Source organism: Parus major, chromosome 19 (genome assembly GCF_001522545.3).
Source record: "Parus major isolate Abel chromosome 19, Parus_major1.1, whole genome shotgun sequence".
In the NCBI taxonomy this organism is placed as follows: Eukaryota; Metazoa; Chordata; class Aves; order Passeriformes; family Paridae; genus Parus; species Parus major.
In genome coordinates this window covers 8978504-9001889 of record NC_031787.1, presented here as the reverse complement: position 1 = coordinate 9001889, position 23386 = coordinate 8978504, and the positions used below count along the sequence as shown (strand labels likewise).

The following is a 23386-nucleotide window of genomic DNA, read 5'->3' as shown; positions in this document are numbered from 1 at the left end:
GCGGTGTTGCTGCATGTCCGAGCCGGGCGGCCCGGCCGGGGCACGTGGGGCGGCACCGGTACCGCTCCGGACCGGGCCCGGTACCGCTCCGGGCTCCGCTGCCGCGCCGGAACATCCGTGAGTATCGCCCTGGGCCGCTCCCCGCCCGCTGGCGGAGTGGCGGGGCCCGCGGCCGTGGCTGTCAGCGGCGGCGCTGCGGGGCGAGCTGAGGGTGCTCCGCCGCCGCGCTCCCGGCCGTGCCTCCCCCGGCCCCCGCGCGGGCCGTGGCGGGAGCGCTCCCGCGGCCCAAGGTCAGCGCTCGGGCCCCGCCGTGACCGCGGAGCCGCGGCCGGGGCCGGCCGTGCCGCAGCGCCCGGCGGGCGGGGGCCGCGCGGGTCGGGATGCGGGGCGGTGAGCGGCCGCGCTGGGCCCTGCGGTGCAGTCCCGTGTTCTGCTCGCGGTTTCCCGGCCGGGTCGGTTCGCCCGTTCTGAGGAGAGTGCTGCGGCCGTGGCTGCCTGACGTGAGGGCGGGAGATGGCACGGGCGGTGCAGACCCGCAGTGACGATGAAGGCACCTTGTGCTGTCTGCTCTGTGTCTGGTCTGGCGAGCCTCGCCTGTGTTATGGTAATGGCCGTAAAAACTGTTATTAGCAAAACTTTTAATGTGCTGTAGTGACTCCTTTTGTTTGTAAGCCAGCATGGAATACAGGCGGGAGCAAAGGAATTAAATTATTTTGCTATTGAGGAAGTGATGTTGTAGCCTTGCTTCTCTGGGAGAATCCTTGTTGTTTGCTCGCTCTTCTTCCCCCTGATTGAAGCAAGGGAGATCTAAGTTACTCCTGTTCCAGAGGTGGACAACTTGATCTGTGCCTGGCCGAGTTCTTTACTACAGTCCAGTAATTCCACGAAGCAATGGCCACAGAATGGACAAGCATCTCAGCAAGGGCATCCTTTTCATGGATGTTATCCATAATAGCAGGAAACAGCGCCAAAAGCTGCATTTGGCTGCAGCCCATCTGTTGGGAAAAGTCAGGGGCTGTGGGATGGCAGAAATCGGGCCTTCCTGTGCTGCCGGGGTTGTGCAGCACCTGCCGAGCGTTATCGGGCCCGTGGACTTTGTCTCAGGTGGGAGGAAGCGGCTGTTGCTGGGGAAGGTGTAGCGCTGGTGTCACTTTGCTGTGTGCCATTGGCTTTGTGGCTGTGAATGATCTACTGAGCACAGCCGGGCAACACGTGGAGTGTGGGAGTGCAGCGCAGCTCCCCGGGACCGGACCTCTCCTCGGAACAGAGCTTGCTCTTCTGCTGGCATCACTGTGTGACCCAGTTCAGGTCATTTAACCTCCTCGTTCTTTAATGAGGTGCTTGTGTAAGGGGTGAAGGACTATGCAGTGACCTGCTGACCTGCTGTACCTGTCTTCTAGTGATGCCTATGGCCCTGTGACTCTGGAAAAAGGCAGCACAGCCTCACTCTGTGTGTCTCGTTCTCAATCCCCTGGTGTTCTTGCTCGTGCTGCACAGTGCAAATGCATTGGAGGAAATGACAAGTCTCAAGAAGTGACAATTCCTTCTTCCAGAGAGAAGCCTGTAGAACTTGAGCAGTGCTTAAAGTAGGATAGAATCCACTGCAATCCATTCATGCAGAGATTCCTGTCCTGGTCTTGCTCACCTGACAGTCCCTCAGCTTCTGCTTAAGTGTGTCATTGAGCTCTTGAAGGACTTTTAAAAGCTCTCATGGGGTTTTTGCAGGTCAATCTCTCACCACAATTGTAGCAGTGTCTTCTACATCAGGCTGTTTGCTCTCAGACATGAAACTAATGATATCTTGGGGCTGCAGGGTCTGTGTGGATGGCAGTGCAGGAACTCAGTTGTTAAGTGTGTTAGTAGCTGCTTTGTACTTGGGAGTTGTTTCCTTATTCACCCTTGGTTTAGAAACCCATCCTAGGAACCAGATTCCTTCTTAAAGAATGCTGGAGATGCTTTGAGATACTGATACTGAAAATTCTGAACTGCCTAGAAAGCCTTGGCTTTAACCGAGGCACTCCACAATGTCTGAACTGAGGGAACAGGAATGCCCTCGGTGCCCAGGGTGTGAGGTGACAGGACCTGCAGCTTGGATCCACCACGGTTTGTCTGTTCCCAGAGGTGCAGATTCCCTATGGAGTTAACTGTGACAGGAGTTTGCTGCAGGAGTGCAGCCAAAGCTCTCAGAGCCAGCAGCAGTTTGATTTGTGATGGCTGAGACTCTCTTCTCTTCGAAAACATTGCAGGCTGGCTGCAGGGGGATTGGAGAGCAAGTGCACTTCTCTAGGAGCAGTTACCTGAAGAGCATAATGCTTTTAAAGCAACATAGCCCACTTATCTGTGCCTCTCATCATTTGTGTGCACTTAACTGATGTGAAAAAATGATTTAAGTTATTTCTAGCGTCCAGGGAGCCTGTAATAGGATCAGGGCTGGTATCCCAGTTGCCCCTAGCAACATCTAGAGCTAATAAAAAGCATTAATTTCAGCATTAATTACTTATAATTGTTTCATGTTTCAGATCTAATGATTAGCCTTTTTAAAATCTTGATTTCTAACTGCAGTGCTTCTGTGGAGCTCTTAATGCAAATGGCTGGTTAGATTTCATGACGTGATGATTAACTTCAGGCAGCCATGCTCAGACATTCAGAAAAAGCTATTTTATTCAGCAGGTGTTTAATATTTCCTGGAAATTGAAGCTGTTGCATTTGCTTCTCATGGGGATTGCTAGAAGGGGAGATATTGCATGTCCCAAACTGCTTTTTCAAATAGTCTATCTTCAGCTGGTTTACTGTATGTTTTTTTATTGTCCACTAAGTGGAATTTGTCAGCTGGAAGCTGACTGGATTTTTGGGTCTTGTACATTACTGTTAGCAGAGATGAATATTTTATAAAAGATCATTTAAAGTCATTCTTGAGCATACAAATCACTGCTGCAGACCTGTCCTGGTTGGGATTGCCTTTGACCTCTGCTGCCACCTGGCACTGAGGATGAGAAACTTGCCATGTGCTGTGGCTGGTTTTTGACTCTGGGTATAAATAGCAGCAGTTTCTGGCAGAAGTTCATAATTTTCATGTGCCTCTGGTATCAGAGGCCTTAGCTTTGCTTGGGAATGAACCTGGGAATTGGGAACTTTGTCTGGGACAAGGACTGCAATGTATATCCCATGAATCTCAGGGCTCTCACCCTGTGCTTTCCTGTTCCTTATAGAGGAGCCTCTTTTCTTACGAACTTGGGCTTGTATTTGGTTTCTTGTTCAAATGTAGGGTTGGGAAGAATTCCTTGGTGTTCAGGGATGCAGGGAAAATTAGCGCATCCCTTCCCTTTAGTATTTCAAGAGGAGGGTGGGCTCACATCTCTCCAGGTGGAATACCTGTTGCATTCTTTGTGTTTCCTCCAGCTCCACGTGGCTGTAGGAAGGACACTTGATCTGTGTCCTCACTTTGCCTTTTAAGAAAAGCTGAGGAGAGTAGCCTGAGTTCTGCTGGGTGTGAGCTGCCCCTCGAGTGCTTTGGGCAGGGCTCAGGGGTGCTGGGGTGGTGTGGAGCACAGTGATGTGATCTCTCTGGTCAGGTTGGAGTGTGCTGTGCCACTCCTCATAGCCCTTGTTCATGCACACAAGTGTCTTCCTGCTCATTCACCGTGAGTGGCTCTCAGTGAAGCCTTTGCTGTTCCCTCCCAGCACAGGTGAATACAGGGCAGCCTCCTCACTGATGTTTACTGTCCTCCCTCTCTGAGTGCTTCTGCAATTTCTCCTCAAGCCAAGCCTTGGCCACAAGGCTTCCAGTCAGACTCCAGTGCTTTTTGCTTTTTTGCCTAAACCTAGTCCAGCTCTTGTTTTGGGAAGCTGTTTGTCAAGGTCTTGTGGCTGTGCCCAGCAAACATCCCGTGAGCAGAGCTGCTGCTGCTCCCCCGATACCTGGGGAGCTGTTTGGTCTTTGCTGCTCCTGGCTCTTGCTGCCCTATCAGTGTGTTTGCTGTAAACCTTCCTGCTCTGTCTCCTTGAAAATTCAAGCTTGTTTTTTGTCTCCTGTGCAGAGTATATTGGAAGCCCTTTGTTAGTTTAGTCTCTGCTGTGTGGAAATTGATACAGATGCCAGGTGTCTGACTCCAGTGGCTGCTTTTAAATTTTCACTTATAAGCTGTACATGTAGTGGCAACTACACGGTGTTACCCATGGCAAGGGCTGCATTGGCTTCTTTATGTAGAAGGATACACAAAAGGCTGAGTATTGAATGTATTTATTCTGAAATTCTGGAAAATAATTTGTTCTATTCTCCAGACTGAGTGAAAATGCAGAAAGAATGAAAAGATGATAAAACTTTTCCCAAATCATGATTTTTGTAATGTATTGATAGGTTATAAAGGTAATAACAGCTGCTTTGCCTGTACAGTGGGGGTACAGGCAGAGTGGTGCAGAAGCAGTTTTTGAAGTTTGCTCAAGTGTCTGAAAGACTTTTCTGGGAAAGTGGAGAAAAAGCTCTCTTGCCTCCCTCTCCAGTAGAGGATTCACAGGGAGACACTAACTTAGGTGAGGAAACTATAAATAATGAAACAACTGGAGCAGAAAGTAATAAGATATCAAGAGCAGTACAGAGCTCAATAACCTGATAGGGTTAATGTTAATTACAAACTGTACATTCCTGCAGAGCAAGAACACTCAAGGCCCTGCCTGAGTCCATGAGAGCAGTGCTGAGGGTCAGTGTTTGTGTCCTTGTGAGCTTCTTGATAATTTCCAAAACATCTATTAAAAAAACCCTTCAGGTTGGCCAAGCTGATGCTTTTATTGTAAAGCTCTAAGTGTGGAAATAAATAGGAATTGTTCCGAGTCCTGCACTGGTCCAAAGGCTGCTGCAGGAGCTGTGCTGGCCAGGCTTGGGCTGCTGAGTGGGAGAAAGCACACAGAACCAACAGCCAGTGTGGCAGCTCCAGCTGTGAGGGGGGACTGAGCTCCTGTAGGAGCAGCACTGATGCTGATTACACTGAAAGCAGTTTTTATCTCAGAGATAAAAGACAGCCTGGTGTTAGTGGTGTTCCTTGTTCCAGAGCACTAGTTTAATTCTACATCAACCTGCTTTCTCAGCCTTTTAAGTCACAATTTATCCTTTTGCAAATAGGAGACTGCTGGTTCTTAAATATTCTAAGGTTGTGGAGTGGCTTCATTGGTGGTTTTCATTCAGAGAGGTGCCTGTTTCTTGGGCTCATAGCCCACGTTCATTGGGCTGTGAAAAGGTGGTGTTGCTTAAGGGGTATCTCTTGCTGTTCTAGTCTTTCAGTGCTACTGTTTGAAGCAGAAATTGCTGCAGAGCACTTGCCTTTAATTAGCTAAGTGCAGGGAGACTTCCCTGTTGGCTTCTTTTAAAGTAAGTGCCACCCAGCTGGAGATCTTGCTGGCCTGGCTCCTACCTGTCTCTGGGTGTTTGTAGCACCTGAGTCATACAGTCTGAGCTGCTGGCTCTGGGTGGTGTTGGGTTTGATGGGGGTGCTCCAGGCTGGCCGGGGAGAGGACTGGGGAGGTTGTGGAATCTGGTGGCCAAGTGACACCCTGGTGATCCAGAGAGTGTGATGCAAAGGCTGGCAGGCTGCTGTGGCTTCACATCTCCCTCCTGTAAGCTCAGGCCCAGGGCTGCTGCTGATCTGCATGGGAGAAAACCCCTTGCGTGCTGCAGCTGGAACAGCTGGGAGCTCCTGCTGCAACAGGACCTGGCAGGAGGTCCCTTCGCTGGGGATGTTCTGCCTCTTTCATCTTGTATGAAGCACAAAGAAGCTGCAGTTAGATAAAGCAGTGCCACGTGCCAGTTCAGCTTTCGATGAAAACATGCCTCATGCCAAGGATGGGTTATGCAAGTCCTTACGTCTGTTTCAGTGCAGCAATTTTTCTTACTTTAATCTTAACAGTAGGGCCTCCAGTTCCTTAGGTTTTTGTTAACTCCTGTTCTTATGCCTCCTATAAGGCAGTGCATGTGCTACCAGTTATTTTTAGCATGGAAAAATTTAAGAGCCCACGTGGTCCCATTTAGTTTGAACCATGCCAGCCTGTCCAGTTCTCTTTCACCCAGATAGTATTTATTTCCCAACTGCTGCTTCACTAACTACAGGGTTTATCTGAAGGCATCCTGGCCTTGCTGTTGAAGCTGCATTTCCAATTTGCTCTGTGATCCTTTAGGACGGGCTTTAATTCCAGCCTTGATTTCCTCAGCTTTCAGAGTCTGGAAACCTCTCAAGTGCAGGGGCAGAGGGAAGCGGAGGAGCCAGGACCGGCTGAGGGTACGTCCCTGCAGAGCATGGGGGTTCAGTCACTTGGCAGTCATCCTGGCCTCTCTCCTGGTGGAGATTCAAAGCAGCTCGGCTTCAGAACAGACCTCCTTGTGTGTAGAAAACCCTGAAATTCTGAGCAAGTGCTTGCTGAACTCGTCTTGGACCTGGAGAATGAATTATCTGGCGTCCCTGGGAACCTCGTGCTGCAAACATTTCTGACCTTATAAGGCTGTGAGTGCTGAGGGCTCTGTGTCCTGGCCAGGAGACAAGGTGGCTTAGAACTGCTCTGGGACCCTAATGTAAATTAGCAGAGTGAACTGGCTGCCCTTGGCTTTTTTCTCAGGTAGGTAATATGTGCGTTCTTTCTTGTCTTCATCTCCTTGCTCTTCACCAGCAGTTTTCCATAAATCAAGTCAGGACGCAGACTTGGAGAGTTGACTGACCCCTACTCTCCCCTTGGTGCCTTGATCCCATCCTGACATGCTGTGGGGTTTATTTAGTGGGTTGGAGAAGTCTCATGCCCTAGCAGCAGCTCTCCAGCCCCATGATACAAGGTGTGACATTTAGGCTGGATTCCCGGCGTGCCAGAGGGAAGTGGAAGTGGCTGGTGCTGGGGTGGGTGCATACAGTGCGTGAGCTCCACGCTATTTTTGGTGCAGGACTGTTGGGGCCCTGCCTCTTGGGAATGGTGCTGGAGATCCAGCGTTTTCTGGGGGTTCTTGCTCCTGCAGGCTGCTCCTCTCCTGCCCAAAGCCTCTGGAGCTGCTGCATTTCCCAGCTGGCTCCTCCTGCCCAGAGAGCTCGGGGCCTGCTGGGCTGGGCTCCCTCTCGCTTGGCAGTGCTTGAGGGCATGTGATTTGACAGTTTGCCATTTTCTGTCCTGCTGCTGGCAGGAAAATCCCAGGCTTTCTTCCTCCAACGTGTTAAAAGTGATCTCGTTGCCACTGCAGTCCTGAGCTGGCTGTCAAATCGGCAGCAGGGAGGAGGTGGCTTGATTGCTCTGGGACAGGTTGGGAAGTGGCTGTGGGCTTTTGGAGTTCTCCTGGGGGGGAAGCGGAGGAGGAGCAGTGTCACAGCCCTTGGGATGGGCAGGTTTGATCTGCTGACCTCAGGCATCGCACGCAGCCGCGTTGTGACCAGCACAGCAAGATCCGGCTGACAGAGCCTTCCTGGCAGGTCTGTGTAAGGAGATGTTTGTTGGTGTTGAGCTGTTCCCCAGCCAACCCAGCACTCCGGGATGTCTGCTGGCATCTCGTGCAGAGCCACTGCCTTTCAGCCTGCTCTGACTGATGGGAGGATGTGGAATTCCCATTTAACGTGATCCTGGTAGTGATGATGCTCTGGCTAAAATAATAAATCAAAAACATGAAATCAAATGAGTGTTGCAAGGAGCTGTCAGCTAATCCAGCAGTCCCCACTCATCCAGGTATCACAGAGGAGTGAAGATCTTTATCCTAAATGATGATAATGTTCAGAATGACTCACAGAACTGTTTTGTCTGCCAGACTTTAGGACAGTCTTGTCCCTCTGGGGCATCCTGCAACTGTCTCCCTGTGCTGCAGAGCTGTGTGGGACTATGGTGTGGACAGTTGGTGCAACTTAGTAGGAAATCAGATAATAATAGGGCTGTCTGTTTAATTGGGAATGCTTGCTGGGAATGGACTTACGTGAGCTACTTTAATTTGGGTTTGTAGTATGCCTGAGAGACAGCTTGTAGGGCAGTTCTGCGTTAATTACAACAACTTGGGCACGCAGCAGATGAGCACTCACAGCTCACAATGTGCCATTGTGCTGGGCAGTATAAAGGGGGACCTTTTGTCTTGTGACAGACTTTACCCTTTCTGTTTGCCAGCTTCCAAACACAGAACAGCCACAGTATTGCATAGGTTTGTTGGTTTTTTAATTCCAGGATCCCAGATGTTGCCATTACCAGAGGATTCACCCTCAGCAGTGAGCCCTGCTCACTGACTGCATACAGCCAGCTGGGAGTAACTGGGATTTAGTTACTTCTTAGTTATTTTGTTTGTTTAATCAGATACAAATGTCTGATGAACACACAAGTCTCCCGTGCAGAACATAAATGCTTTATTTATGATGGACTGGGAATATTACCAAACTTAAATTGTGTCTGCAGCTGACCTTTCATTTGGGATTGAACAAGCAATTTTCTAGTTCCCACCTTTGCTATTCATTCATTCATTTGTGTGCCTCAGGGTCTGGGACCTGCAGGAAGCAAGGCAGGGTCTGAGCTAGTGTGGGTGAAGTTGTGTGGATGCTCCTGTGGAACAGAGTGTGGCTGGAGGAGATGAGAAATCTGGGGTGAATATGAAATTATCTGAGGCTCTGACACTGTGTTTGAGCCCGAGGGAGGCATGGTTTTGTCCCTCAGCTAGTGTCATCAGCCCCTTGTGGAGATTGTGGCCTGAAGGAGTGTTGCACAGGGAGCTGTGGTTGGGGTGTTAGTTCTGATAACAGAAGGGGTTTTTTGGTTGAGAAGCACTGAGCTTGGGGCCAACTGCCTTGATTGTCCTCTCTTGTCATAGAAATATTATGCTTCTAAAGAGGAACCTGATAATGCTCTTTCCCAGTGGGTGGCTCCCATTTCTAAGACTTTGCTATCTCCTGAAAACAATCTTTATTTTTGTTGCTTGCTGGCAAAAGTCTTGAGGGCTGTTTGGATTAAAGCCTGTCTGTGTAAGCACTCTCAGACACGTGGTGTTTTGCTTTAATTCCTGTGCAGTGAGAATATAAACTGTAAGTGCTTTGCAGCAAGGCTGTTTGGGATGTAGTAACAGTTTAGCTTTGCATTCCTGTTGCAAACCTTCCTTAAGGAAAAGGAAAGGCATGGCAGCCCTGCCTCGTGTGACCCAGGTGAGGCTTGCCAGTGAAGGAGGATGACTGGTGTCCAGGTGGGAAAGAGGTGCTAGGTCTTGCAGAGGAAAAGGGAGAGCTTTTGAGTCGGGAGTGGCAGCTGTCAGTGGATTTGGATGTAGAATAAACTTTGGAACTGCATTCCTAAGGCTTTATAGAAGTGTGTGTTGTCAGACTCCAGAGCCCTCAGGGATGTTAACTTTCCTGGGGAGAGCTGAGGAGCCCTGCCATGTGCCAGGCCTGTGCCACGGAGTGCTGTGGTCTAGCTGGGCTGTGAGCCCAGCCTGGTGCTGGAGGAACCTGCTGTGCTGGAGGCTGTCCTGGGGGCAGGACTGACCTGCAGAGCTGGGAGGCAGAGGAAGCAAGGGGAAGTCAAGTGCAGAGATGAGGAAGGGTGAAATCATTGAGTATAATGATGAGACATGTCCAGATATCCCTAGTCTAGGATAAGGATCTTGTTCTGCGGCGTGCTGGAAGAGCAGAGATGTGAATTTCTAGAGCAGCTGGAAAACGAGCCTGACCATGCTAATTGCAATACCTCAAGGCACTTACAGGACCTAAGCCTTCCTGTCACCTTCCCTGTGGCTATTTTAACATGATTTCTGTTTCTCCTAGGTGTAACTGCTGAAGCTCTGTAAGATGGCTTTACGCTTCCGCAATTTCGTCCCGTATGCCATTCCTGGAGTGCTGGCACTTCTTGGCTGCTGGTGGATCTATTCCTGGAGAAAAAAACACTCAGGCTATCGCAACAAACAAGCAATAGCTATTGAAAGGGAGAAGCGGGAAGAAGTGTCAGAGAGTGATTCATGTCCCAAACCAGAAGCATGTGTTCCTCAAAGACTGCCTCCTTTGTTGGAAGAGGTGTGCCTGGAGAAGCCAGCCCCGACCTCCCTGCTGTCCGCAGGACCAATGACGCCCTCTCTCCTGCACCCAGCTGACGAGGGGCCGGATCTCTCACGGGACCTCCCAGACCTGTCTGCAGCGACAGCTGGGCCTGGCACCCGTGAGGACGACAGTGAGCAGCTGGAATCAATAGGATCTCGAGGGGGAAGCGGTGTCCCTGCTTGTGCTTCACTCCCTCTGCTCGCTGAGAGCACGGAGTGTGACCGGAACGCGGTGCTGAGCCACACACTGGGACAGGGCTTGGGGGCAAAGCAAGGCCAGCAGCCACTCCTGACACAGGAGCCTTTGGGAGCCAGGGAGGGCATCTGCAACACAGAGCAGTCGGATGAGTCTTCGTTTAAGCCCCCTAAGGAGAAGCAGATGTCAGGAATTGTGCAGTCAGATAGTGGCTCAGTGACAGCCTGTTGCTTGGGATTGGAGAAAGAAGCCAATGCCCCACAAGCCTTTCTCAGTGAAGCTGAAGTTGTATCAGGTCACAAGGATTCTGCAGTGAGTGCGTTACCAGTGAGTTCAGAGTCTGCCTGTCCAAAGCAGTCCAGGGAAGAGGAGATGTCCAAGTCAATCACTGGTACTATACCAGTGTGTCAGAAGGACACACATCCAAAAGGAGATGAGTTGGAAAGAGAAAAGATTGAAGTGAGTTTGGACAAGGAAGTTGAGAAAATTGAGCAAGTAGCAATACAGATAATTTCCAAGGTCATTTTGGCAGCAACTGAGGAAGTGCTGTCAGGTTCTGTAGGCAGTACATCTCCTTGGCTCTGCCAGGCCACTGCCAGCCAAGCTGAGGCTCCTCTGGGGATGGAGAGTGTTGCTGCCTCTGGTCAGGAGCTTGTGGAAGGAGCCACGGCAGCCGATGTGAGCGTGGCTGCGGGGAGCAGTGCAGAGGAGCAGGGCCAGGGTGCAACAGATTGTTCATCACATGGCTGTTGGGCCAGCCCTGTTCAGGGAAACACAGAGGACTGTCAGGTGAAGAGCTGGGTGTGTGGGGAGTCCCAAGGAGTTGATCGGACTCGTGTGGAGAACTCTCTGGAAGAGTCACCTTTTACCATGGAGGACTCTGGGTATGGCACACACACACCTGGAGGTGGGACGAGTGTGGAGGAGCCCCTGCAGAGCACAGTGCTGTCTGTCACATCAGACCAGCACTCGGACTCACTGAGCACATCCTCAGCCCCAGACACATCTGCTGAGCAGAGCTTGGTACCAAGGGAACCCCCCTCTGCTCCAGGGCTGCCTGAGGGCAGCACAGTGCCCTACAGCAATGGGATTCTGAAAGAGGATGGGCCAGACCTGAGTCAGGAGTGCAGCAGTGCGCCAGGGACGGATGGAGATCACTCAGAAGGTAAGGAACTGAAAAATCCTGCTGCAAAAAAACGAGCATTGCTGGGGAGGGAGCACCTTGCAGGTGTGAGACCTCATACCAGTGGTTTCTGGTGACCTCTGGGTAGCCCTGGGTGCTTACCTCGGAATATGGGCTGCTGATGACAGGTGAGGCAGGTTCTGAGGTGCTGCTGGAGGAGCCAGAGCAGAGCTCTGATGAATTGTGATAAAATCAGCTGGTTGTACGGCAATTACCCTGAAGCCTTTTTGTTCAGAGGGGCAGGTGCATGCCAAGAAGTCCCAACAGGGAGCAATGTTCTTGGATTCCCCCATCTGTCAGTGTTGCTTTTCCCTTGTAGATGTTGGATGATGTGTGCCTGGCACAGTACATGCAAAGCTGTCTGAGCAAACGTTAGCCCGTGTGACCTTGGGGATAGATGTTAAAATCCTTTGTAGGACCCTGTGGTGCTAACAGCCCTTAATGACAGGGGATGTCTCTTGTAATTGCTACAAAGCAGTTGGAAGCAGTTGGAATGCTTGTTGCAAGACATGGGGTTTGAATTTGCCAGCAGTGAAGGATTGAACCCACAGAATGTTTTCACTAGTGAGAATAACCCCAGAAAGAGAGTGGTATTGCCTTCTTGTGAATTCTGGTGAGACAGGAAGGTCCAGGAATGAGGTGTGGAGCCTGGTGGCACTGAGACACTGAGGGTGGGGAGAAGGGAATACAGGTAAAAGCTGATACAGTGGCAGTGTTGGACAACAGGTCACCCAACTGACATTCACGTCCAGGCTGTGAGTCTTAAATCTTCCCTTTGCCTACAAAGCCAATGCCAACAGCTGCACCTTGGCCTTTCTCAGCCTCTGCACTGTGTTACCAGTTAAGATGTGCCAAATGTGAAGCAGGTGTTGGGTTCATTTTTCTCTTTGGTCTTTCACTGGATGGTCTGAATACTTGCAAGCAAGTGAGGATCTTCATGCTTCTGCTTGTTAATGGGGAGGAAGGACCAAGCTCATGTGACACTGGCTGCAGCTGAGATCTGGTCAGGGGGAAGCTGTTGGAGAGTTTGTCCCTTTCCCAAGCAGAAATGTTCCTGGATTAAGCTGATGGCTTGGGACCAAAATAGACTTCAGCCCTTGCACCTTATTTTCTGCAAATTTGGTCAAAAGGCAGCCCCCTTCTATGCCTCATAGTGGGCATACCTGGCACTGGTGTCACTCTGCAGCCCTTCTCCTGTCTGAATGCTTGTGCCTGTCTTGTAGGTTCAGATGTAAATAGTGTGGATTTTGTGGACAGTGGCAGTGCCATGAGGAAGACAGTGGCTCGCCAGAACGCGAAGCTGGAAGGAGGATCCAGCAAGCCAGACTTCGTTATCTGGGAAATCGAGGTCCCAAAGGTAACCAGCTGCTGGCCTGCTCACCATCCTGCCCTGCCCTACACAGCCACCTCCTGGTCTGGTGCTGGCTCTGTGCCATTCCAGGGAGATCAGCAGCAAGTCCAGGAGGACTGGAACATTCTGCTCCCATTAGGACTCACAGGAGTGAAGAGCCAGTGTACAACTGTGAACAAGCAACACTCCAGGGCTACACCCAGGGGAATGGTGCTTGTTGAACTTGTTATTCCCCGTTATCTTCCATCCAGTCTGGGAGTCAATCCTTTGGTAGCATCCAGGAGGCTTTGGGGGCACACAGGTATTAAGAGCAGGGAATTATCAAAACGAGCTGTGCTTACTGGTCTGGACTCATCCCAGACCAGCTGAACTCTGCACTGGTCCAGCACTGCCTTGTATTTATCCTGCCTGTGATAGAGGCACTGAGAATGTGGGTGATGTAAACCACAGAGAACAGGGATGTTTGATCTGCGTTTCTCCTGACTGTTGCTTTCTTGTCCATTTCCTGAAGGAATTAGTTGGCCGCTTGATTGGCAAACAGGGGAGGTTTATGAGCTACCTGAGGCAAGCGTCTGGTGCCAAAATTTATGTCTCAACACTACCTTACTTCCGTGACTCCCAGGTCTGTCACATCGAAGGTGAGTGGAATGTGTCTCTATTCATGGTCTAATGTGTACATTGGGGGGGCTTAATTACATGAGCAAGGAACTTACTTGATTTAGTGGGTTCTGAGACCAGTGCTTTTCAAAACTCCTCTGGGCAACCTGTTAAAACTTACACTGTTGAGGTAGAGCAGGACAATCCTGGCAGTTGTATTTCTTCAAGTGACAGGACTGGAGATATCCTCAGCATGCCCATGCTACAGACTTCTCATAGGATTTTTGTCTTCCAGGGACCTCACATCAAGTAGAGAAAGTCCTGAGCCTGATTGGCAAGAAGTTCAAAGAGCTGTGTCTCACCAACATCTACACCCTCCCTCCGCCGATGCCACTGCCACTTCACTCCCTGCTCGTGTCCGCCTGGGTGAGTCCTGGCTCTGGCTGTGCTGAGGCTGGAGCTTCCATTGCCAGGAACATTCGTGACAGTTTTTTCCTCCCCGTGGCAGCTGTTCCTCCCTGATGGAGTCACTGTGGAGGTGGTGGTGGCACACCAGGTGGATGCAGGGCACATGTTCCTGCAGCAGCACACACACCCCACGTTCCACGTGCTGCGCAGCCTCGACCAGCAGATGTTCGCCTGCTACTCTCAGCCCGAAATTCCAACCCTGCCCACTCCGGTAGAAGGCAAGTCATGGATGCTCACACATTGTTCTGTTGAGAAAGTTCTGGGCTTCTGTGCAAACCTGTTGTCCCTGAGTCAGGCGTGGGAAGCTCCCAGTGGATGAGGATGTGATAGCTCACGTGTCATCTCATCTTTAAGCTGCTGCCAGAGTACAGATGTTGCTCTGCTCTCTTTTACCCTGCTTGTCCCTGGAGTATCTCCCGAGCCACGTAGCTGCATGTTGAAATTCAGAGTGAGATCAAGCCTGTCTCAGCTTATTTCCAATCAACCTGGCATCTGGGGTATTTCTGCTGACAAACTGTGGAGCTGCTCCCACACCTTCATAGTGTCACTGCGTCCATGTCTGTCACCGTGTCTGCATCTGGTGTGAAGTGAGGGGTGCATCATGTGGAAAGGGGTTGTTTCTTCCTTTGTGGAGACAAACCTTGCTGTTACTGCCCAAAGGCTGGAAGGGAACTGGGTACCTGGGCAGGGCAGCTTGGTTGTGGCAGACAAAGCTGAGAGTAAAACCCACCAGTCCTGTGTAGCAGCTGCAGGCCTGCTGTGCTGGGGCTGTGGGGGGTGTTGGAGAAAGATGGAAGCAGCCTAAGAAATGCTGTTGGCTCTCCATAGATAACTGCTCATGCAGTTCTGCTCATGAGCAGCACTGCTCATGCCTGAAGCGCTGATTTTTGGAAATCCACTTACCCTGAGCCTTTCTTCTCTGCGCTCTGGTGTTTTGCAGTTGGTATTATCTGTGCAGCTCCAGGCCTGGATGGGGCATGGCTCCGGGCTCAAGTCATCAGCTACTTCGAGGAGACCGATGAAGTGGAGCTCAAATACGTGGACTATGGAGGATATGATAAAGTGAAGGTTGACACACTCAGGCAAATCAGGTCTGTAGATCCTTTCCCATGGCCTGAGGCCATGTCTGCCTCAAATCCTAATTAGAGGAGTCTATACAGTTTGAATTCTTAAAGGTTTTTCCACAGCTGAAGTGGGAAATGGTGGAAAGGTTCAGCTCAGCAGTGAGTGTGGCTTCTTGGGAGCACAGCCAGCTCCTGCAAGGCTTTTTTGAAGAGAGGGGAGAGGAAGTGGTGCTTCAGTGTGAGAGCTGAGGAAAAGGATGCCTTCAGGAGGCCTCAAAGTGATTGATGAGCCAGAAATAAGCTCCCAATTCTCGATTCTCTGGCCCCACTGTCTGGGACAGCCATGTTGGATCAGGGGCTTCTTACAAAAGCCCATTAAACATTTGATTGTGCCCCAGAGCTGGGAGACAGGCAGCACAGCCTCCTTGATGGAGGTGGGTTTTGCTTAGAGCCTGATCCAGCTTGGCATGTTAATCAGACAATTTATTGCTGTTCTTAGATTGCTGGGAGAATTGTCTGATTTTTATTTTTTTCTTGTTTGACTGTCATTAATTTAAAACTGAATTCCTGTAAGAGCAATTTGATTAATCAATGTCACATTGAAGAATGTAGGAGTGATTTAAAGCCCTGTTCTTACTCTGATCCTCTTTTCTTTAAGGTCTGATTTTTTAACACTACCTTTCCAAGGAGCAGAAGTTTTACTTGACAATGTGGTGCCGCTTCCAGGTAATGGAGCTCTTGATGTACTGTTGGCCCTTCTCCTGCAGGTTTCCATGGATGCCAGATGTGTCCAAGCCATGATTCTGTCTAAACCTTCTACCACCTATTGCCAGTGCAGCCTCTGATGTGACAAGAGGAAGGATTGGAAAAATTGTATTGTATTCTTCTAAATGTGCTAGCATGGCATAACCTGTCAGAATCCAGGGGAAAGATGATAAATGTCCAGGCTTTTTACTGCTTGGAGGAGAGAATGAATTACTGTCCTAAGGAGCAAGTTGGCAGGACTGGCAGGGTGTAGGTGCAGTAGCTGTAGCTGCTCTAATTCTTCTGTCATAGAGCTGTTGTAAATGCAAATTCAGTTTTTAATCTGCAGACGAATACCTGACAATTTCCTCCTGAAACGACGGATTTGTAAAGTTCTGTGTTGAAACACCAGGCCTGCAAGCACTGGGAGAATGTCAGTCACTGCCTAGAAACACTTCAGTTTGCTGGTTTTTGTCTTTGGCTCAGGTGCTGGGCACCTGTGGTACAGACACTTTGGCTTCCCAGTGCCAGGAGTGCCCTCTGTGCAGGGTCAGCATAACCCTGAGGGATGTGAGCTTAGTTTATTGAGGATTAAAACACCAGTGGCAGCTCCAAGGTGCTGCAGGAATGTACTTTGCTGTCTTTAAAGCCTCCTGAATGATCAGCTGCTTGTGTCCACACAATTATGGCTGGCTGCTGTTGGAAGCTCTTCATCCTTTCCCTGCAGAACCAACAGCTCTAGGGATGGGATCAGCTGGCTGTGAGGGTTCTCAGGCCCAGTGTATGTAGGAGGACAGAGAATATTAGCTCAGTAGTCCTTTCTGGCCTTTAAAGTCCATGAAAGACCTCATTTGTTTTCTCTGCTCTCCTTTGCCCACAGATGAGGATCACTTTTCCCCTGAAGCTGATGCTGCTGTCAGTGAGATGACCAGAGGTGCTGTCCTCGTAGCACAGGTACAGCACGTGTCTAGAGAAGTCTTGTTGCTGGTGGCAGTGCTGGTGTCCTCTGCCCTGCACTCTGTTACATAAAACCCAAAGACAGGCTGCCAGCCTGGCTCCTGGAAGTCCTGGGGCTGGGAAGGGATGAGTATTCCCTCATCCCTCCTGATGCAGGCAGGAGGAAGGGAACCTGGATGGGTTTACAGAGCACAACAGGGCCAGGTGTCCAGCAGATCCGAGATCCCCTGGATCTGCACTGCTTTGCCAGTCCTCACTGGTTTTGCACCACGGGCATGTGGGATCTGGCTCCAGCTGGCCAGAGGCAACACTGGGACATTGGTGATGTCCCAGAGACTTCTGCAGGCAGCACCTGCTCACAGTCCAGAAGTGCTCACCTCTTCTGAAGTGCTTCTAGTATTGGCTGTAGCTGTCCATGCAAGTGAATTGGGACCAGAATTCCTGCACACTCGTGTTTTTCTGTGTTTCCAGGTCACAAATTATGACAGTGTCACAGGGCTGCCACTGATACAGCTGTGGAGCTTGATGGGAGATGAGGTGGGTATATTGATGTACATGCTGAAAACTCCTTAATCATAAACCTTTTATTGTTGATTAGGAACTTGCAGAACACGTTTGTTGCTGTGGCTTGTGTTCACTTACCTGCTCTTTGGATTTTTCCCTTTAGGTGGTGTCAATAAACAGGACTCTGGTGGAAAGAGGGTTTGCTCGGTGGCTCGACTACTAGCAATGTCCTAGATGCCTTGACAACTCTTTCTGCAGAGAAAAAACAGAAGACAAAATCTTGTTTTGCACTGTTACAATTCGGTTTGGCAACTTCCCTGGAGGAGAGCCGTTCACGCCTGCCTTCGGAGTTTTGTGGTCCATTGAAACACCTTTTGCTCAACTGTTACCATTTCACTAGAACAGATACCTCATCTCCTGAAAGGGGGTGTTCAAAGCCATAATGACAGATACTGTAGCTTTAAAGCAAAAAATCCTCCCTGGCCTCTGCTCAAAATTTAAATGGAAAAAATCTACAAGCCTTGGGGGTGGCTCAAGGCAAAGGCCCCCGAAATGGTAACCACGCTTTGGTTCCGGCCGTGTCACGCCCCACAAACTCAGTGCCTGCTTTTCCCAAAAGTTACATCGGTTGTCCTCTTTTTAACAGGCCCTGCCTATGAAATTAATGAATGTTATTAAGGAATTTAATGTTCAGTTATGGATTTTTCTGTATTGTGCCAGTAACCTGCACAAACAGCATCCATCTTGTGTCTTCCTTGTGCCGGGAGGTGGAAGAGTTGCGTTCTCATGTCTCACTGCAATCATGGATTTTAGGCTTGATCTGCTCTCCCTGCAGGGGCTTGGAGTGCAGGATGTTACCACTACAATTTTTGCTCTGACATGTCATGTATTTAAAGAAAAGAAACTGCTTGCCAAGCCCAATTGTAGTTTATATTTTTCTAGCTGTGCAAGTCTGTAAATATATATTAAAAAAAATCATTGTAATATTTTGTACAAGAAAAACACTGGAAACAAAGGGAACTTTACAGTAACTTTTTCACACCAAAATGTCCTATTAGGTAGAACTGATCTGGAGTTCATTAGGGTAGCCAAATTATTTGGAGCATCTGAATGTTGGGAGTGTTTCAGCTCTGCTGTATGAGGATTAGTGTCCCCTTAGGTTGCTGTCTGGTTGGAATTGTGATTGCTGCATCCTTTGCTATGTTGCTGTACAGATCTGTTTAAAAAAAAAAAAGTAACAACTTGGCATTACTCTTGCAGTGGTGTTCTCTCTCAATTTTTTTTTTGTTGCTTCTTTTTAGATTTCTGTTATGTATTTAAAATTTTGCTCAAGTAATTTAAGCTGACTTAATGCTCTTAAAGACATGCCCTCTAATGTTATCATTTTAGATATGGATTGAGCTGGGATTTATTGCTGGCAGAGGAGACACTTGCCAGAAATTGTTGATGTAGTCAGTCCTCAGAGCTGCTTCAGGTGTTTCAAGGATGTGCTCACATCCTGTGAGCTGACACACCAGGGCATCACACATTTGGACAGTGGCCTACACCAGCCTCTAGTCTAATCCCCTCTGCTAGGGAATGGTTATATCCTTTCTTGGAGTTCCCTCCTATTCAATGCTGTGATTCAATGTTCATGTTTGCAGTAACATCCAAGGAAAATGAAATTGGGTAACTCAGATCTATAAAAAATATATCCTTTTGGAATGTTTCTTTCCATTTCAATTAAAGCTCGAATTTTAAGCCGTCTTAGTGAAACTGTGATGACTTCAGAGCCTTCCTTTCCTACCTCCATTAGAGCAGCCCTGGGCTCCTTGCTCTGCACCCATGGGGTGTCGCTGCTTATTGTTCATGGCAAAGCTTGACTTGTCTGAATGGCGGTGTTCCCCTTTTTTGAGAGGTGTCAAAGTCAGGAATCTACAGCAGGGGTGAGGAGCTCTGCCTCTGTCAAATCTGTGTTTTCCACTGTGGAAGAGCATCCCATTCCCTATTTATGTTGAGAGCTGCCTGGTTTTTAAGCTTCAGTAAAATAGAACATTGCAGGGAGAGAGGAACTGAAATAAGGAGGTGTTGACAGGTAACAGATACTCAGCTCTTTCTTCTGTAAAATCACAACTGTCAGCCTATACAGGAACATAAATGGGGGGAGGCTATTTTACATTTGGGTTTTCTTTTATATTAGGGACAGAAGTGAGTGGATTTGCTGAGATGGGGAAGGGTGTAGTGAGTATGGACTTCTTGGAAAAGGCACAAAAAGGCCATGGGGGGTTGTGGCAGTGGTGCTCTGTGCCCTGTCAGACCTCAGGGACAAGGCTGAGCTGGGTTTGGAGCAGGTTGTGCTGCTCATAAATCCACCAGTGGCCCCCGAGCAGCTCTGTAATCCTTGGCTCAGGCCTGAGGCTGAGTGCAGGCGTGTGGAGCTGAGCTGTCCCATGGGGTGCTTTGACTGAAGCCCTTCAAAGGGGCTGTTCCCTTGGAAAGTGGTAATTTTATTGTGGGTGAAATGAATGAGGTCTCTGGAGATGCCTCATTTATAACCTGGAGAGCTCCCAGGGGCTGCACTGCACACTCAGCACTCCCTGCCCAGCAGCCCCTGCATGCCCAGGTCCCTCTCCAGGCTCTTTCCACGCATGGGAGGTGCTTCCTAGGAGCCCTCCTTCTCATGGCTGCTGCCCTTGTCCTCCTGCCCAGGGTGGAAGGTCAGGAGCCCTCCCTTGGCAAGCAGCCCCTTCCTGCCCCATCCTCTGCAGTGCCAGGGCTGCTCCTTTGGCAGAGCCTGGAGCTGATTTCCCTTTGGCACATTGATTCCAAGGCTCCTCAAGCAGGGAGCCCCTCTGACACTGGTGTGTGGAGCACTGACACGAAGAGCAGCTCAGCTGCTTACTTGCCACAGCTACAGGTGCAGCCCAGAGCTTGCTCAGCACATCCCTGCTGCTTCACTGGCAGAGACTTTTCCTAAAAAGAAAGGAAAGTGAGGTGCAAGCTGTATTATCCCTTCCATTCTACTGCATCACAGATCCATGGGGTCCCACCTCAGTGCTGTCCCTGGGAAACCGGCGTGTAGGAGGCTGCTGAGCAAGAATTAGAGAACATGTGTCTTGACTTTAGTTCTTGGCCTCAGGGGCTGTGTTTTGGCTTCAGTCACCTCTGCTTCCTTCCCCACCCGTTAAAAAAAAAAACAAAACAGCAATGATAGAGGAAAAATTCTGACTGCATTGGGCAGCAGGGGTGAGGATGGCAGCTGGAGGAGAGCCTTGGGGCTGTCAGCCAGAGGAAATGTAAGAGCAGTTTTGCCCTGACACCTCCAGGCACTGCTGAGCCTGGTGCCTCACACGCCTGTGCTTCACAGAGAAACCCCTCGGAGCTGCTGTGAGGGCGTTTGAGGCCATTTGTCCTCCTCACTGCCCCAGTGGCAGTATGTCCCACAATTTAATTATGTGTGAGTAGGAAAAGTGCTTCCTGTTTGTTTTCTAAGTTGCCCAAAAGCCTCCCCGGCCCATCCTTCATCCCAGGAAGGTGAGTAATGGCCCTGCTGTGAGTTTACAGCCTCCTGTCCTGCCTCAGGCTGAAGCTGCTGAGTTTTGCTCCCTAGGCTGGAGCAGGGGGTGCTGGCTCCCCGCAGGCCCTGAGCCCTGCACCCTCTGTAGCCCTGCAGAGCCTTTGCTGAGGTGAACACATGCTGGAAACTTTCCTCCATCGGCTGACACAAGGCTGTAAAGCTGCTGTGCACGCCTAGACGTGAGTTCTGGTGTCTGAAAGCAGGGTTGGATGTTTCTCACAACATTCTCAATCCTCGTGGAAAGCAGGAGAAGGCAGTGGGAGTTGTGCTGTAGCTGTGACTATGCCAAGGTTTTAACCTTCCCCTGGGAGAGGGATCAGAAGGACTCTGGTTTGTGCACTTCATGTCCCAGCTTCAAAACCCTGTGTGTTGCCTGGGGGATGTTGCTCTGTTCTTGTGCCCTGACTGCAGTTTGGATTCAAGAACACTGAAGAGTCATTTTGTGCTGTTTCAAGTGAGGTGCCCTCATTTCTGGATAGCAGCAGTCTCCTGTTGAGCCGTGGGTCTGCGTTTCTGTGCTGTGTGTTGTGTGTTGCTCTCCAAGTGCGCTTGAAGCACGGCTCTGGCCCTTGAGTGCTGTTCTTGTTCGTAGCCGTGAGTGGCAGCCTGAGCATCTCCTGCTTCCCTCACATCCCCCTGAGCTCTGCCTGCTGTGGGGACCTTCCCTGGCAGCTCCACCATCTCCCACTGCTCCAGCCTTCCGTTCCTGCCTGGCTTTCCTGGCCCCCGTGTGGGGGGATGTCCAGCCCTAAGGGAGACCCTTGTTCATCCCTGGAACAGTTGTTTTGTCAGAGCAGGAAGAACTGTTTGGCTGCCTTGTGAAGCTCTTAATTCTGCTATGGGACAGTGACACAGCCGCCTTTCTGCGGCACAAACCGGTGTGTCCCATGCAGGACGGGGTGAGTGACCTGCTGCAGGAGCCCAGCCCTGCAGAACCTCCTGAGGCCAGAAAGACACCACGCATGATGAGGTGAGAGTTGTGGTGGAGTGTGCCGTTGTCAGGCGCGCTCAGCAGAGCCCAGGCCCGGCTGCAGGAGCAGCAGATGGCACTCGAGCACCGGCCCCGCTCCGCCAGCCAGGGACGCGCGGCCGCTCGGGCTCCGTGAAGGGAGATGGATCGTCTCAGCTGTACTCTGCCTCTATAGGACCTTGATTTACATGCCTGGGATGTTCCTCTCTGCTCGCAGGTCCAGATTGTATCTCTGCTTGTGCAGGTTTGTCCTTACACAGTGTCTGGATGTGAGATGATAAAGGGAGAGTGTTACTTTTCACTCACAGAGACAGACCCCTAATTTGCTTGGATGTGTTTTGTGATCATTGCGTGCCTTTGCCTCAGAACTGCCTCAGAACACACAAACAAGATTATTTTTTTTCTCAAATAAGATCATTTTGTCCCCCCAGCTAAAATGAAGCAGGCTTGTTGTCCTCACACTGAAAATGGACTTGCAAATACAGAAAGCAAAGTTCAGTGTGATTATTACAGAGGCAGCAAGGCAGCAGCCAGAGAGGTGTGAATGAGTCAGGGGGAAATGTTCTTGTTGAGATGGTCATGGTGTGTGCTGGGGATGCAGAGAGGTCCCCTGGCTGAGGAGCTCTGGCTCCCCTTGGTGTCCCAGCACTGCTGCTGCTCCTGGCAGAGCTGTCACATCCCAGGGCTGGCTGTTCACAGGGACAGCTGAGTTTCCAAGCACAAAAAACCCTGGCCCCGGATTCAGACCATGCTCATTCTCCTCTGGAGCCCTGGGGCACTTGCCAGTGGGAGCTGAGATGTCACAAACCCCCGGAGGTACCACAGCCCATGTCAGGCTCTATTTGCCGAGGTTTTGCCCCTGAGCAGGATGGGTTCGCCCCAGAATGGGAGGAAGTACTTGCCCTTGCATGTGCTGAGCACCCCAGCCCCAGGCTGAGTGTGCTGGGGCCCCCCTTATTGAAAATGGCGGGGGGGGAAGCACTTGTGAGCCCCCAGTTCTGCCATGTGTGAGACCCATACAAATCCAGGGATTTTTGTCAGCAGCTTGACCTCTCAGGCAGTGTTCTGGCTCTACAATGAAGAGGTGCCCTCGTCCTTCCCCTTGCCTGACTCCTCTGTAATGGAAGGGCTAAATGCTCATTACTTTTTTTGTAGCCTTTTCCACTTGCCAATCAAATGTGTCTGCTTGGGGTTTGTTTTGTTTCTGTGTTGCTGGGGCTATGCAGGACGCTCCATTTCGCTGTAATTATGGTTCCATCATTGTCTTGGCACAGAAACATCTGCTGTCTCCCTGCGATCTCCACTTCCCTATTTCTTTGGAGAATTTCATGGATCCCAATGACCTTCTGTTTTCCATGACATCTCAGTGTATGCAGCTGTTCCTCTTGCATTCCCCTGTCTCTCCATCTACCTCTCTTTTTCCTATCAGCATCTCCAATGCATTTGGAATTTCAGCTCATCTGCTTATCAAATCAATATCTCGCCGTCGCCTCTGCGCCGCAGCCGCTGGGAACGCGCTGCTCTGCCCCCCACTGCTGCCTTCCCTCTGAGCACAGCACATCCCCCAGCTCCTGCCTGGAGTCTTTTCACTTCTCTCATTTAACATTTTAAAGTCCATTTTCTCAGGCTTTTTATTTTGACTGTGTTGTACCCTTTGGCTGCCTGGGTCTGAGGCCCGTCAGTGCTGTGATTCCTCCTGAGCAGCAAAGTGCCATGGGATGGATGGATGGATGGATGGATGGATGGATGGATGGATGGATGGATGGATGGATGATGGATGGATG

At 50.3% G+C, this 23386-nt stretch overlaps 1 protein-coding gene across 2 annotated transcripts; it reads left to right on the top strand.

The window, feature by feature from the left end:
* On the top strand, window positions 1-18831 carry AKAP1 (A-kinase anchoring protein 1). 2 transcript variants are annotated; one of them, XM_015646462.1, is made up of 11 exons: window positions 1-117; window positions 9744-11373; window positions 12615-12748; window positions 13254-13380; window positions 13635-13765; window positions 13848-14025; window positions 14748-14898; window positions 15530-15597; window positions 16496-16569; window positions 17044-17109; window positions 17240-18831. In XM_015646462.1, exons 2-11 carry the CDS (start codon window positions 9768-9770, stop codon window positions 17297-17299), a joined length of 2595 nt encoding a protein of 864 aa, XP_015501948.1. In that variant the 5' UTR covers window positions 1-117; window positions 9744-9767; the 3' UTR covers window positions 17300-18831. The 2 variants fall into 2 exon arrangements, with proteins under 2 accessions (XP_015501948.1, XP_015501949.1); XM_015646463.3 differs by lacking the exon at window positions 1-117 and adding an exon at window positions 5726-6600.
* Window positions 18832-23386: the final 4555 nt, after the last annotated feature.